At 33.2% G+C, this 14,193-nt stretch overlaps 1 protein-coding gene across 1 annotated transcript in view; it reads left to right on the top strand.

Annotated features, from left to right (window-relative positions):
• LRP1B (LDL receptor related protein 1B) overlaps positions 1–14,193 on the top strand; it is a gene marked incomplete at its 5' end in the record, with an annotated part of 1,521,642 nt that overhangs the window by 1,273,311 nt on the left and 234,138 nt on the right. Inside the window, 4 exons of the mRNA XM_061199746.1 lie at positions 1,565–1,748; positions 6,148–6,233; positions 11,699–11,821; positions 13,242–13,423. Coding sequence (XP_061055729.1) covers positions 1,565–1,748; positions 6,148–6,233; positions 11,699–11,821; positions 13,242–13,423 — 575 coding nt within the window. The remainder of the gene's footprint in view (positions 1–1,564; positions 1,749–6,147; positions 6,234–11,698; positions 11,822–13,241; positions 13,424–14,193) is intronic.

Here is a 14,193-nt window from a genome sequence, read left to right as displayed (position 1 = left end):
ATTTTTTTTTTTTTTTTTTTTTGACATAGGATAAGCACCAATTCCCCTGACTTCCTCATCAGGTAGTAGGATGAGTCTTCTCAAAAAAAGTAATATTGTCACAGGCTCAAATATTATGAGGAGAATTTGGAAAATTAAGTTGTGGATTTTGCTTTGATATGCTGGCTTACTAGTGGATTCTGGGGATTACAAAAAATTCTGTATAATCTTAAGATTATTATTGTATCTAATAATCTTAGGATTATTAGATAAATATTGGTATAAATTGTTAAAGATAAAAGTGCCAAGAGCTTAAAGAGATTCATTTCTTGTAAAAGGACTTAGTAAAGGATATTCATTTATCTTTTGAGCACTTTCAGGTGAAGTTGATGATCCTTCTCCTCCACATAATGAACACCATTTTTTGTACTTAAAAAAATTCTACCCCTCAATTAATTGTTTGCTGATTATTTAATAATAAGCACATATCTCTCTCTAATGTTTTCCCAATAGATACAAAGGCTCAAATGTTTACTATGAATAATTCTTGAATACTAGTTTTTCTTGACGACTTAGAGTTCCTACTTAATTCACTGTCCTATTCAGTACTCACAAGCTCTTTTATTCAAAGGCCACTTAATAGTCTTGGTGAAGGTTAACATGTTCACAATCATCTGGCCAATTATAGGTTCATGTTGTATAATTATAATTCTATATGCTACTTGGCAGGGACTGAATATAAAACTGAAAGACCAATCACCACCCCTTTTTATTTTCAGGAATACAAAGACATATATGGTATGACATTGTACTGAGAACTGATATGCCAGTTAGTAAATATCACATAATCATTAGAGGGTCATATAGAACATGATAGAGATGCTGAAAAAAAAAACAATTTGATGATGCACATTGATTTAATTGTGAAGGGGAAACTATGTTAATTTTATTATTTCTCCAGACATCAACATATTTGGTTAAGGACTCAGACCCTGCCAATAAATATTAATTGAGCCTTATTATTCGTTAAAAATTACAGAGAGAGTCAGCTCTCCTACTGGCTTTATCTACACAATTTCACCTTTGTGCTTCTGGGTTTCTCATGGGTTAACTAATAATAGTGCCTATATCATAGATTTCTGTTAAGACTCTAATGAAATAACATACGTGACAATATTAGTAGTCCTCAGAGCTCCACTTAAGGGTTAATCCTTATGATTATTAAAGTCTTCTAAAACCACAATATAATGCAATAGAAAAAACACAAAACAGAAGAAGCTGATGGTTTAGTTTTGTTTTCCTTGCCATTCTCTAGCCAACATGGTTTGCTGATTGATGTCGGTTAACTTTTGTAATCTTGTCAACCTCAGAAGATCAAATGATGATATTTGAGAGAATCCTTTTTTAATTTAAACTGTATGTAATATATGTAATTCTTATTAAAGTTTAATTTCTGGGGGACAGAAGGACTTGGCATTATCTATTATTAAATGATTTTCTTGCTTGAATCACGCTAAACGGATATCCAATGGCAAGAGACAGTGACAATGATATGAATTGATTATGCTTGTTTTTCATTCTCCAGTGCAAATGCTGGCCTGGATTTCAACTGAAGGATGATGGTAAAACATGTGTAGACATTGATGAATGCTCTTTGGGCTTTCCGTGTAGCCAGCAATGCATCAATACATATGGGACCTACAGGTGCCTCTGTACAGATGGATATGAAATACAACCTGATAACCCAAATGGCTGCAAATCACTCTCAGGTATCGAATTGAACTTGTCCACTGAGCCAGCCTCAGTTACACATATGGTTCTGATTTTGTAGCTATTCTTGTTGAATTCATTCCTCCTTGCTGTTTCTAAGAAATCAAAATTCTCCCCTACTTACCTTGATATGGAAATTTGTCACTCTGATATTGCACGTTGTCCACACACTTCTCTGTTTTTAATACCATTACAGTGTGGTCTTGTGAATTATTAAGTGTTTTCTAGATTTTGAGAACAAGTAAAAAGAACGATCTCTAGCACTGCTTCCTGTATCACAGGTTCTTGGGAGCAGGTTTGGCCAAGGCTATTAAAGAGCCTGCTGTGACAGCATCCTAATATTTTTTTTCCTTCTCCCCTACACCACACACACACTCATACATGTGTGCCAAGGATAACAACGGGTCAGTAATAATAATAGTAATAATGATGACAACAATAACAATAAATCAGGAATATAAGACTATTTGAATTCTTCCAGTGATTCAACAAGTATTATTAAACTTCTGTTTATTTCAAGCAGTGTGTTTGATTTGTGAATTAGAAAATTCAATAAAATATTAAAACAAATTATGATTCATCAGGGGAGAAAATCAAACTTATTAAAATGATACAAAGTAATGTATAATCATAACTTAAAATGGTCAGAAAATGGTGCACAATATGTCTCTATTCCTCTTACTGTGATATTGAGTATAATCAATTAAATAGCATTGCCAGTTTCTCATATACATTTACGTTGATAACAACATTTAAAAAACTAGATGTTTTCTCATCTACTTTCATAAAATAAATAAAAGGGATAGGAATTAAAAAGTTAGTTTTTTAACTGGTTAAAATTGTGCACATTATGGAGAAAAATAACTCTTTTCAATTTTTCATTCCACTCACTTATTCTTGGAATGGTCATCTCTGAATAAATTTGTGTATTATTTGGAGCCCATTGTTTTATTTGCCGGCCTACTTTTTTTTTTGTGTGTGTGCCAGCTCACTGCTTACTACATCATTCATTTAGTGACATGGGATAAGAAGAAAAGATAAAATCTAAAAACTAGTCAGTGTTTCCATTACTTTAAACTTTTCACAAAGGATTATGAAAAGGAGGTGAATGCTAATCATTTTAGTTTGGGTCTTGTTACATCATGTATCCATGCTATAGTGGTTTTCCATTAAAAGTAATAAATAGAAACTAATAACAATTTTAATATAAATATGAGTGTCCCTGAATAATAAATCTTTTGCTGAAGAGAGGCTAGATATTTTCCCCAAAACTTATTGACTTATTAAAACTATAACATTGTGTAACATTAAGGTAATACAATGCATTCACTTGATATACTTGTATACAGTAATATGATTACCATGGTAGTAGTAGCTAACATCTCCATCACTTCACATAATTACCACTTCTTTTTTGTGTTTAGAACATTTAAGATCTACTCTCTTAGTAACTTTCAAGTGTGTAGTACAGTGTAGTTATCTATAATCACAATGTAGTGCATCAGACCCCCGGAACTTATTCATCTTCCAACTGAAAGTTTGTACTCTTTAACCAACATCTCCCCATGTTCCCCACCGTGCAAACCTTGGTAACTACTATTCTACTCTGTTTCTATGAGTTTGGCTTTTTTAGATTCCGCATATAAGTGATATCATAGAGTATTTGTCTTTCTCTGTTTGACTTGTTTCACTTAGCATAATTCTTCAAGCACCATCCATGTTGTCTCAAATGGCAGGATTTTATTCTTTCTCATGGCTATACAGATCCCATTCATCTGTTGATGGACGCTTAGGTTGTTTCCATGTCTCGGCTATTGTGAATAATGCTACAATAAATTTGGGAGTACAGATATAACTTTGATACACTATTTTCACATCCTTTGGATATATACCCAGGAGTGAGATTGCTGGATGGCAGTTCTATTATTAATTTTTTGAGCAACCTCCATTCTGTTTTCTGTAGTGGTTGCACCAATTTACATTCCAACCAAAAGAGCACAAGGTTTGTCTTTTCTTCAGTCACTGCCAACATTTATCTCTTGTCATTTTGGTGACAGCCATTCTAACAGGTGTGAGGTGATATATCATTATGGTTTTGATTTGCATTTCCCTGATGTTCAGAGATGTTTAGCACCTTTTCATGTGCCTATTGGCCATCTGTATGCTTTCTTTGGAAAAATGTCTGTTCAGTTCCTCTGCCCATTTTTTAATAGATTGTTTATTTTTTGTTATTGATTTTTATGAGTTATTTATATATTTTGGATATTAACCCCTTATCAGATATATTATTTGCAAGTATTTTCTCCCATTCCATAGGTTGCCTTTTCATTATGTTGATTGTTTCTTTTTTTTTTTTCTAAACTTTCCTTAATAGTCAATTCTTTTTTTAAATTAATTTATTTAGTTTTGGCTTCATTGGGTCTCCATTGCTGCGCACGGGCTTTCTCTGGTTGAGGCAAGCAGGGCTACTCTTCGTTGTGGTGCGCGGGCTTCTCATTGTGGTGGCTTCTCTTGTTGCGCAGCACTGGCTCTAGGCACGTGGGCTTCATTAGTTGCAGCATGAGGGCTCAGTAGTTGTGGCTCGCGAGCTTAGTTGCTCCACAGAGTGTGGGATCTTCCTGGACCAGGGATCGAACCTGTGTCCCCTGCATTGGCAGGCGGATTCTTAACTACTGCACCACCAGGGAAGTCCCGATTGTTTCTTTTGCTTTGCAGAAACTTTTTTGTTTGATGTAGTCCCCATTGATGATTTTTGCTTTTGTTGCTTGTGTTTTTGGTGTCATAGGCAAACAATCATTTCCAGGACCTGTGTAAAGGTGATTTTTCTCTATGTTTTCCTCTAGTTTCCTCTGCTGTTAAAATCTTATTTTTTATCATTCCTTTTTTATTGTTTTTTATCGTTTTAACAGTTTCAAATTTCAGGTCTTGCATTTAAGTTGTAAAGAACAGAACTGCCTAAGTACTGAGGTAGAACATGACTGATTAATTTAACATTTATGAATGTAGAACTATATTGATAGGATGGCAAAGCAACTTTAACTTGAGAGACAACTCTTTTGAGTAGGGTTCTGAGTCTCTATTTAACCTCAACAGGAAGACTGGAATGATTAGAGGTGCTGCCATCACTGGTAGAAGGTGATGTCCAGCATCTGTGACACACATTTCTAATCTCTGACACAGAGTATGCTAAAACAGAGTATAGTGCCCTATGTATTATACATATACTGTAAAACTAAAGGCTAAAAGGAAGAAAATAATAAGTTTGAACATAAATTAAACAGGGCAATAACTCTATAACAATAAATGATTTACAATAAAGTCCTCATTTAATCACGTAAAGTGGCTACCTTTTTCATTGTTTTTTTCTAATTTATGCTGACATTAAATTTGCTTACCAGGCATCTAAGTGTATGAATGCATCTTAGAAACAAAGATGTTTAAAAAGAGTTTGATCTTTACATACATGAAGCATGGTTAGATTATTTTTATTATCTTTCCTAGATTCTAGAACAAATAATATACTAAAGCATGTTGGACAAATAAGAAGGAAATAGACTCTTACTTAAGAGAAGCTTCCAGGCAGATGAAAAATGTGTATGTAGGCAGTGAAACTCTTGGTTTTCACTGAAGTTATTCTGAGAGCATAAGCTGGTTATTTGATCATCAAGAAAGAATTTTCTGGTTATAGGAATGTTTAGCTATACTGTAGGCTTCTAAGATACATGCAGATTATCCTTCTCTGAAATGCATTTAAAAATAAGATTTTTATCCTTCCCTCCACCCCTTTCTCCCTGGTAACCATAGGTTTGTTTTCTACATCTGTGTGTCTATTTCTGTTTTGTAAATAAGTTCACTTGTACCATTTGAGAGATTGGTATTGACATGTACACACTACTATATGTAAAGTAGATAACTAATAAGAACCTACTGTATAGCACAGGGAACTCTGCTCAATACTCTGTAATGACCTATATGGGAAAAGAATTTTTTAAAAAAGTGGATATATGTATATGTATAACTGATTCACTTTGCTGTATACCTCAAATTAACACAACATTGTAAATCAACTATATTCCAATAAAAAAAAGGAACGATAAAAAATAAGATTTTAACAGCAGGTGTTTTCCACTAATTTCAAATAAATTAGATAATTTAATATTCAAGAAGACTGAGGGAAAGAGACGGATTTGGAATTGTCTAGATTTTCTGTACTGCACAGGCATCTGCTTTCTTTTCATATTGTTATCAGTAGAAGTGCTCAGGACGAATTTTTTAACCATTAATCTACCAGAGGGCACTGCATTTGAACTTGCATCGCTGTAGTAACTAAACTGAGACTAAGCAGAGTTGAAAACCATAAATACTAAAGTCTAATATGTTTCTTGTCTTGGTATTTAGATGAAGAACCTTTTCTAATTCTTGCTGATCATCATGAGATAAGGAAAATTAGCACTGATGGCTCCAACTATACACTCTTAAAACAGGTATGACATTTCCATGATGATTTCATAGTATTTAATATGGTCACTCTAGATATGCATTAGAGCTGTAGCAATACCTCATAATTAGAACTTCTGAAGCATGTATTCATGGATCCATGCATGCATGGCATATAAGATTGCCATAAACTTTGTTCTGTTTGAATTGTCCAGGTGATGCCTCCAACTTGTGACATCACACCATATCCAAGAAAGTAGAAGATGCAAACCATAGCTAATGCAAGGAAAAAACTCTCTTAAGAACAGCTAGACTAGGGAAGGTATAAAATTCTCTTTTAAGGTAGTTGTGCATTACCCAGATTGTCCCCCCAGACCCACAACCCTTGGGATTTAAAAATAAACATCTTTTCCAGAACCTCAAGTTTCTGTTCTTAGAACTAAGGAATAATATGGGATTGATGATCCCTAGCCTTTAAAATTTGGAATTAGCTAGGGAGCAAAAGTACGATTATAATCCAGTCATGGTTAAAAGGTTATGAGGTGCGTATATTCAGCCTTATCCTTTTCATCCCTCAACCCACCTACTTCAAGAGAATCTGGGCTACTGATCCATTTTGATGCTTAAGTTCTGTTGTCAGAGTTTACTCATATATACTATCTGAGATGAAACGAATGATTTCCCTTTATGACAGGATGGAAATGTGAATTGCTTCCCTCAAATTTTTTTTTCCCTCCCAGTCTGCAGTGAAAGTAGCATAAAATCAAATCATTAAAACTAGACTGATTATTACATTGACTAGAGAAATCACAGTTAGTTTTAGCATATCTTTGATCGTCAAGAGAAGTAGCTTCTTTGGAAAGATGTGGCTTGTATCTGTCCTGCTGCAAATTTCTCTTTGCCCCAAACTGTGCAATAGTGACATGAATATGTGATAGCACTCTCTAGAACAAGTGTGCCAAAAATAAAGATATTTCTTGTTCTTGTAGTATGTTTATGCCAGCACTAGGCATTAGATGAAGTCCATTCATGTGTTGATTTTTCAGCAACATAAAGAATACTTAACTAAAGATATTTTTCCACTCACTCCTGGGTACCTCCATTGCTATAGTTAGAGTTTCATTCATACTGCTTAAGAATTTAGTCTTACTTTAAGCGCAGATATTCATTAGCAAGTGTGATGTTTACTATTCCCCACAGAATTGCATTTTGCAGCTTCTCTCTAAGTCACAAATTGAAAATGAAAATTTCACATGAAAATCCAGATTTCTGGCTACTCATGAAAAAATAGGAAGGTGTAGCATTGCTGGGTTCACATCCCTGAATGGACACAATCCAAGCTAGGTAGCAGCTGCCACTGTGATTTATGCCCATGCTCTCAATTCACCAGCATCCTCAAACTTTCCGTGTGCTTACCACATGCATACTTGTCTTATTCAGGAATGTCTGTGAGGTTTAGATTCTTGCTCTTGAGTTTGGAGTGTGCCACCAATATCCACTGTTTCATACTGCCTCTTTCTCTAATTATGCACCTTAAGAGATTGGGTAAAATACAAAATATTTTCATGTTGTTTGTAAAAACTAAACAGAAGTCTATTTAAAATACAAGAATTAGATGACTATTTCTTTAAGAGATGAGTAATACCCATAGGGAGATAGTTTAAATTTACATAACTGCTTTAAAATGGAAAAGTGTTTGTTTCCCAAATGGTTTTCTGCATTAATTTATTTTTTTCCAGCGCAGTATAACTTTAAGCTTATATCAAACTTACAAAATATTGAAAATTATCTCTTTCTCTTAAGTATATATCTCCCTACCCTTTCTAAACCTTCCAAGTTAGGTGTGCAAGCTATTGATTTTCTTGTATAGTCTCTGGAAAAGGAACATGTTTATTTTCTCTTTAATAAGTTTTTTGTTTTTGTTTTGCTTTCTTTTGTTTTTAGCATTTCTTCCTTTTAGACTGTGCTATCTCAAAGTGAGAAAGTTTTCTTTTTAGAATACTCTATAAGCTCAGCTGAACCACAAATTTAACTAATATAGCAACAATATTTATGACCTTCATGAAAGAACTATAACAGAGGTTCAGGGGTAGCTCCTTGCTTTATTTTCCAACCCTGTGGTTCAAGACATTTCTACTGCTATCCTTTTCTTTTTTTTTCCTTTTGTCTTTCATGGCTAATATATTATCAGGGATTGTTCTTAAGGGACCAAAATGATTTTTATCTCCACACATTATGTAAGTCTATTTCATACAACCAAACCATTTTAATGCTCACATTCCTATAGTGTTTTTTTCCTGGTGATATAACTTTAGACTATTGCCAATCACTAGTACGTAAGTGGGGATGAATTTCAAACAGTTTCTTAGTGCAGTTTATGGAAATAAGGAGGGAGTGAGGAAGATAAGGAAATGCACGAGGACCCTGAACACCTGTGTCTTTGGAGAGCATTTGTTAGTGGTGACCACTGAGTAAGGATGTAAAGACCCAAGAAACTAAAGACAAGCCTTAAAGTTTTGCTTATGGGCTGCTTGAAATATGTCATTTTTGGTAGGAAACTTATTTTTAACCACAATTTCATCATGGCATTACAGAAATTTTCAAGGAGTTCAAGGTGGTAAAAACCACTTTCTTCCTCAAAGATTTTGTCTACACATGCAGAGTGAAGTAGAAAATAGCAGTAATTGTTTCTCCACATTTTCTCTCAGTCAAAAATAAATGAAAAGACAACATCCATGCCTTATTTATTTGGGAATTCTGTGTGTAAATAATTAGGAAGAACAATTTATCCTAATATCTTAAATTTTATTCTCTTTATCGTATTTAGTAACAATCTCATGAAGCTTTATAGCATAAAATTATAACAACTGGTAGAATGTTTTTACCCTATATATTCTAAAACATAGTTGTAGCTAAGACAGCTATAACTTAAATTCGTACAACACATTTAGAAAATGTACTTTAATAACATGGATTTTAGAAATGAAAATCAAGTAGCTTTCCAATATGTTATCCAATTCAATTCTAGCAGTGACTTTTATTCCAGTAAAATTGTATAGAGAAACAAAACACAATTTCCTAAATTAATCATCTTGAACCAAAGGGTGCAAATCTTCAGCCACAGAAATAAAAGAAGCAAATAGGATTTTGATGAAACCAATTTTCAGCTCTGAAACCACTGGGATGACTCTAGTTTTTAGACATAATTTTGACCATGCCCTTGGCTGTTTTAATGTTCCTTGCATATGATTCTGTAGAGAGAGCTTTACACTCTTTTCTGAAGGGACTAAGGGTAAAGCTGTAGAAAAATGACCAGTTTGGCTGGAAAGATATGTCAGAATTCAGAGCTTCAATTTCTCTGCATTCACGGCTTTAATTTATTGCAGTTGACTTGCTAAATTCGGAATTGGATTTTCATTATCTAAATTGATTATTGTAAAGAAAGGAATAGGATAATTCTGCCATGACTGGGTATTGTGGGTAAATCTTTGCTAAGCTCAGAGACAAGTTTCTCTCCCACCTTTTCCCTATAGAGCTCTAATATACCCATCTGAATTGCCAGGCCATCACAGAACCCTAACCCATTTACCTTATTCTTCCAGTGAAAAAAGCATTTGAACAGCAAGAATATTGTAGACTACTATTGAAATGAATTTATTAAACTCTCTACAGAACTTGGAATCCATTCAGTTTATATTTTAGAACCTCGATTGTGCATAGATGACTTCTTAGATATGAATGCTTACATGTATTTAGTTAAGTAGTTCTCCGGTTATTAGGGTGTGAATGAATAATTAATGAATCTTTTGAATCTGAGACTGAATATTAGTTGCATTTTTTTAGCATTTATAATCATTATTCTTGATTAGTGATACTGTCAGTAAGACGTATACTTGCATTTATTCATCTGGGCATAGTGGGGTTAAGTGATTGCAGGTTAACTTTATAATCTAGAGCTGAAGAAAAGGAGATTGCTCCTTTTAAGCCAAATAAAAGCATAAGATTTGAACCTATGATTTTAGCACCATCACCGCTAGAATTTAGCCTGGCTAAGAGAAGAAAAAATCAGTATTTGCAAGAACCTTCTCTGAGTTGTTGCAAATACTGATACATAGGTCATCCTTAGTCTTGGAGATCATTGGAAAGAAATAAAATCTGAACAGCACTAATTTAGCTTTGGCCTGAGTTTTATAAAAAAAAAAAAATTATGTATCTCTGATTCAATGTTATTATAAAATTTTGAATTCTGAGTATAGATGTGGAAATGGAACTCAGAATTGGGAACAACCATCCCTCCCCAAACCAAACCGAAGCAAACCACAAAACAAACAAACAAACAAAACTATCTTCTTGAAGATGCTAATGCTTACTTATAGGACTATAAGTACTCTTAAGCGACCCCTAAAACAATTTGAGACAACGACAACTTTAGGGTGAATATTGATGTAAAAAACTTACAACAGATACAGAGGTATGACAAAGATCTCTGGGGCTTTGCCAAGTGTCTATGGTGTCAATTATTTTTTAGCACGAGTTTATATATTAATAAAATATTCAACTCTTAAAGCAAGTTAACACAATTGAAATCTTGACCCAAGTTTTGTTAGTCCATCGGGGTAGTGAATCTATGAGCAGTACCAATAGGTCAGAATTAAACCAATCCCTAAGCAATCATTTGGAAAACTCAACAGCTAAGAAAATTCTCAGATCCTGATGTGCAATCCTCAAATCAAATCACTGAAACAGTGGAATTGCCAAACCAAAGAGCTATAGTATCCAGAAACCCATCAGCTGAATTCATGTTCAATTTTGTTACCTGCTAAAAAATGCATTAATTGTGAGTCTGAAGGGAGGGATTTCCTCACATTTCTACCATGTGGAATAAAAAGATGTTGACTACCCAGTTCCTCTTTGGTCAAATACTCACCTAAGGTTTTAACTTTTAAATTCTAATATGGCAGTGTATTGCCTAATGGGCTACTTGAAGCATGAGAAAAAAAGAGAATGTTGTTATGTTGTTGACACAAAGGCTTTTGGGAAAAGTAAAATTTTTAAACCTTCTTTTCTGACTTTCATCAGATATCTATCAAGAGCTCATCTTAAATTATTGGGGGTCGTCTACCTTTCCAATTTAGATGTGTGCTCATAATGGCATCAAATTTATATTTAATATTAACTTAAAGTGAGATTCTTTTCCTTTATCTCTCTAAAAGCAATTTTTTCCATGTTACTGGCTATTTACTTAAACCATTAGCTATAAACATTCCAAAATTTTTCCTACTTGGAAAATATTTTCAAATACAATAAATAATGTAACATCTTAAGTGTATGGTATAGAAAAAATGTAAATATATAATGCTTTTATAAAGAATTGGTATTCTCACAAATGCTATTTATTGTAAAACTGTAACTACTTAGATTCAAAGGGAAATACTGATTCTTATGAATTCCTTAATCATTTTAAAACAATTTCTATTAACTATTATTCCAACATACTCTTTTTTATTTTTAGGGATTAAACAATGTTATTGGTATAGACTTTGATTACAGAGAAGAATTTATCTATTGGATTGATTCTAGTCGACCCAATGGCAGTCGCATAAACAGAATGTGTTTAAATGGAAGTGATATTAAGGTAACTAGATATTACAATGATGGGATTATTCAATATTTTATTTGTGTGGTTGAATTGAATAGAAAATGTTATTTGATGGTAATGATGCAACTTATAGAATGTGTTAGGTTGGTTTGAATTTCATGTTTGTACAGTGTAGGTTAATATATACTTTAAATATGAAATTGGAGGTTTTTATCCTTATGTTTCATTATAACACTATTACTTGCAATAAGGTAAAAATCAAATTGAATAAATAAAATTTGAAACCTTATTCACAACCCTAGAAAATGTGATGGATGCTCAAGGCTTGAATGATTAGTGCCTGAGATTCGATTGTGTTGATTTATATAAAAGAAAATGTTGAGCCTGAGAATTTGTAGTTGAAAAAAATAATTATTAGACTGTAGATTGAACTTACAGCACTATTAAAATTAACTTGCTATATAGATGGAATTAGTTCAATGCATTTGTGTAAAATCATGAATGTTCTGAGTAGGCAGCATCGTAATTAAACACGTGTCACATTATAGATATGAACTACTTGGCACAATTTCTATGCTGACTTGAGTTTTAAAATAAAATTACTTGCACTGTATATATATATAGTAAAATGTATTATAAAGAAGTTCAAATTCAAGTAGATAGAACTCAATTACTTTAACTTTTTTTGTAGCCATCTATAATATTGTATAGAAAGCTTTGGTGGAAGCAGTCAATTTTGAAAATATTAATGAAACCTTGTAATGTATATATATATAAAATGCCAAAACAATCAGTAGGTTGGGTACAGGGAGTTCAGAATAACTGCTATTGGTTATTTTATATGCAGCATATTTGTGCATACAAAGCCTATATCCTTATTATATTTGATATTGACATAGGTTACAATTGAGCACAGCAGTTGAATGAGTATATTTTTACTTCCCTTTGGTTGGGTGAAATACTTAATGTATGTTCTTGCCTGTATTTTTTTCTCTCTTTGTAGTAGATAATTTAAATAGGGCAAGAACAGTTGGGGGAGTGGTGAATGCTATTGGTATCTCCCCAATAACCTGTTATTAATAAATAATATCAATAATTATTTTGTGCCTGTGTGTCTCTGCCTGTGATAGAATTTTTGCCCAAAATTTTGAGAGGAGAAGGAAACTATAATGAAAATGTGATAAACAACTGTGTAACCATCCAAGAGCCTTTTATTTTGGTGTTTCTTTCTTAAACCTTTATGGAATTTCTAGGGGTCTTGATTACATATTGGGTAATTTCTCATAAACAAGTAAGTAATTTTATTAGGTAAATTGTTCTATGTTTTGTGCTTATCTAAATTCCATTTCAAACGTTTAAATACAATTCTGTATCTCTGAAAAAAATCAAGAAGCAATTGCTTAGTTCTTATTCTAGGCGTTTACACTGTTAACTTTTTAAATTCTTATTTTGTTAGGTAGTGCATAACACAGCTGTCCCCAGTGCACTTGCTGTCGATTGGATTGGAAAAAACCTCTATTGGTCTGACACAGAAAAAAGGATCATTGAAGTATCCAAACTCAATGGCTTATACCCTACTATACTTGTTAGCAAAAGGCTGAAGTTTCCCAGGGACCTGTCTTTAGATCCTCGTGCTGGGTTTGTAACAAACATTGAAAATCTTAAAGATTAAGACTGTGGATTATGTCCAATGTGGTAAATCCTGGTCTATATATTTTAACATGGGAACCCATGAAAAGTGTAAATGTGTAGAAATTTTTATGGAGAAATCAAAAAGAGAAATGTGACTATAACAGGGATTTCCCTGGTGGTCCAGTGGTTAAGACTTCACCTTCCAATGCAGGGGGTGCAGGTTCGATCCCTGGTTAGGGAGCTGAGATTCCCACATGTCTCGTGATCAAAAAACCAAAACATAAAACAGAAGCAGTATTGTAACAAATTCAATAAATACTTTAAAAATTGTCCACATCAAAAAAACTTTAAAAAAAAGAAAAGAAATGTGACCATCACAAATTTTTTTAAGAAAAAAATTAAAGTGATGGGATTTTAGAGCAAGTATTTTTTTAAGGTTTTAAACACAACTCTTTTTCTAACTAATCAATAAATGTATTGTTGAAATGAATAAAACATACAGATTTATCCGAATTCTAATGTGTTTAAATCTTGGAGGAAAGACAGGCGAAGCACAAACTCTTGGATCCTGTTTTGTAGTATTTGTAGTAGTCATGAATAGAGATGATGTAATTCCTGAACCACTTTAGAGCAGGAGACTTAAGTAGCATCCATGAATAATAAATAACAGGGTGTATTATCTATGTATTCAGAGGGAAAAGCATAGGGGGAATATCGGGAAAGATTCATATTAGAGTTGGGTTTCCTTTGCATTTCTCTGTGAGAATGAAGAACAA

Source organism: Eubalaena glacialis, chromosome 1 (assembly GCF_028564815.1).
Source record: "Eubalaena glacialis isolate mEubGla1 chromosome 1, mEubGla1.1.hap2.+ XY, whole genome shotgun sequence".
NCBI lineage: Eukaryota > Metazoa > Chordata > Mammalia > Artiodactyla > Balaenidae > Eubalaena > Eubalaena glacialis.
The sequence above is the reverse complement of the archived record's forward strand: the minus strand, read 5'-3'. Positions and strand labels throughout refer to the sequence as shown.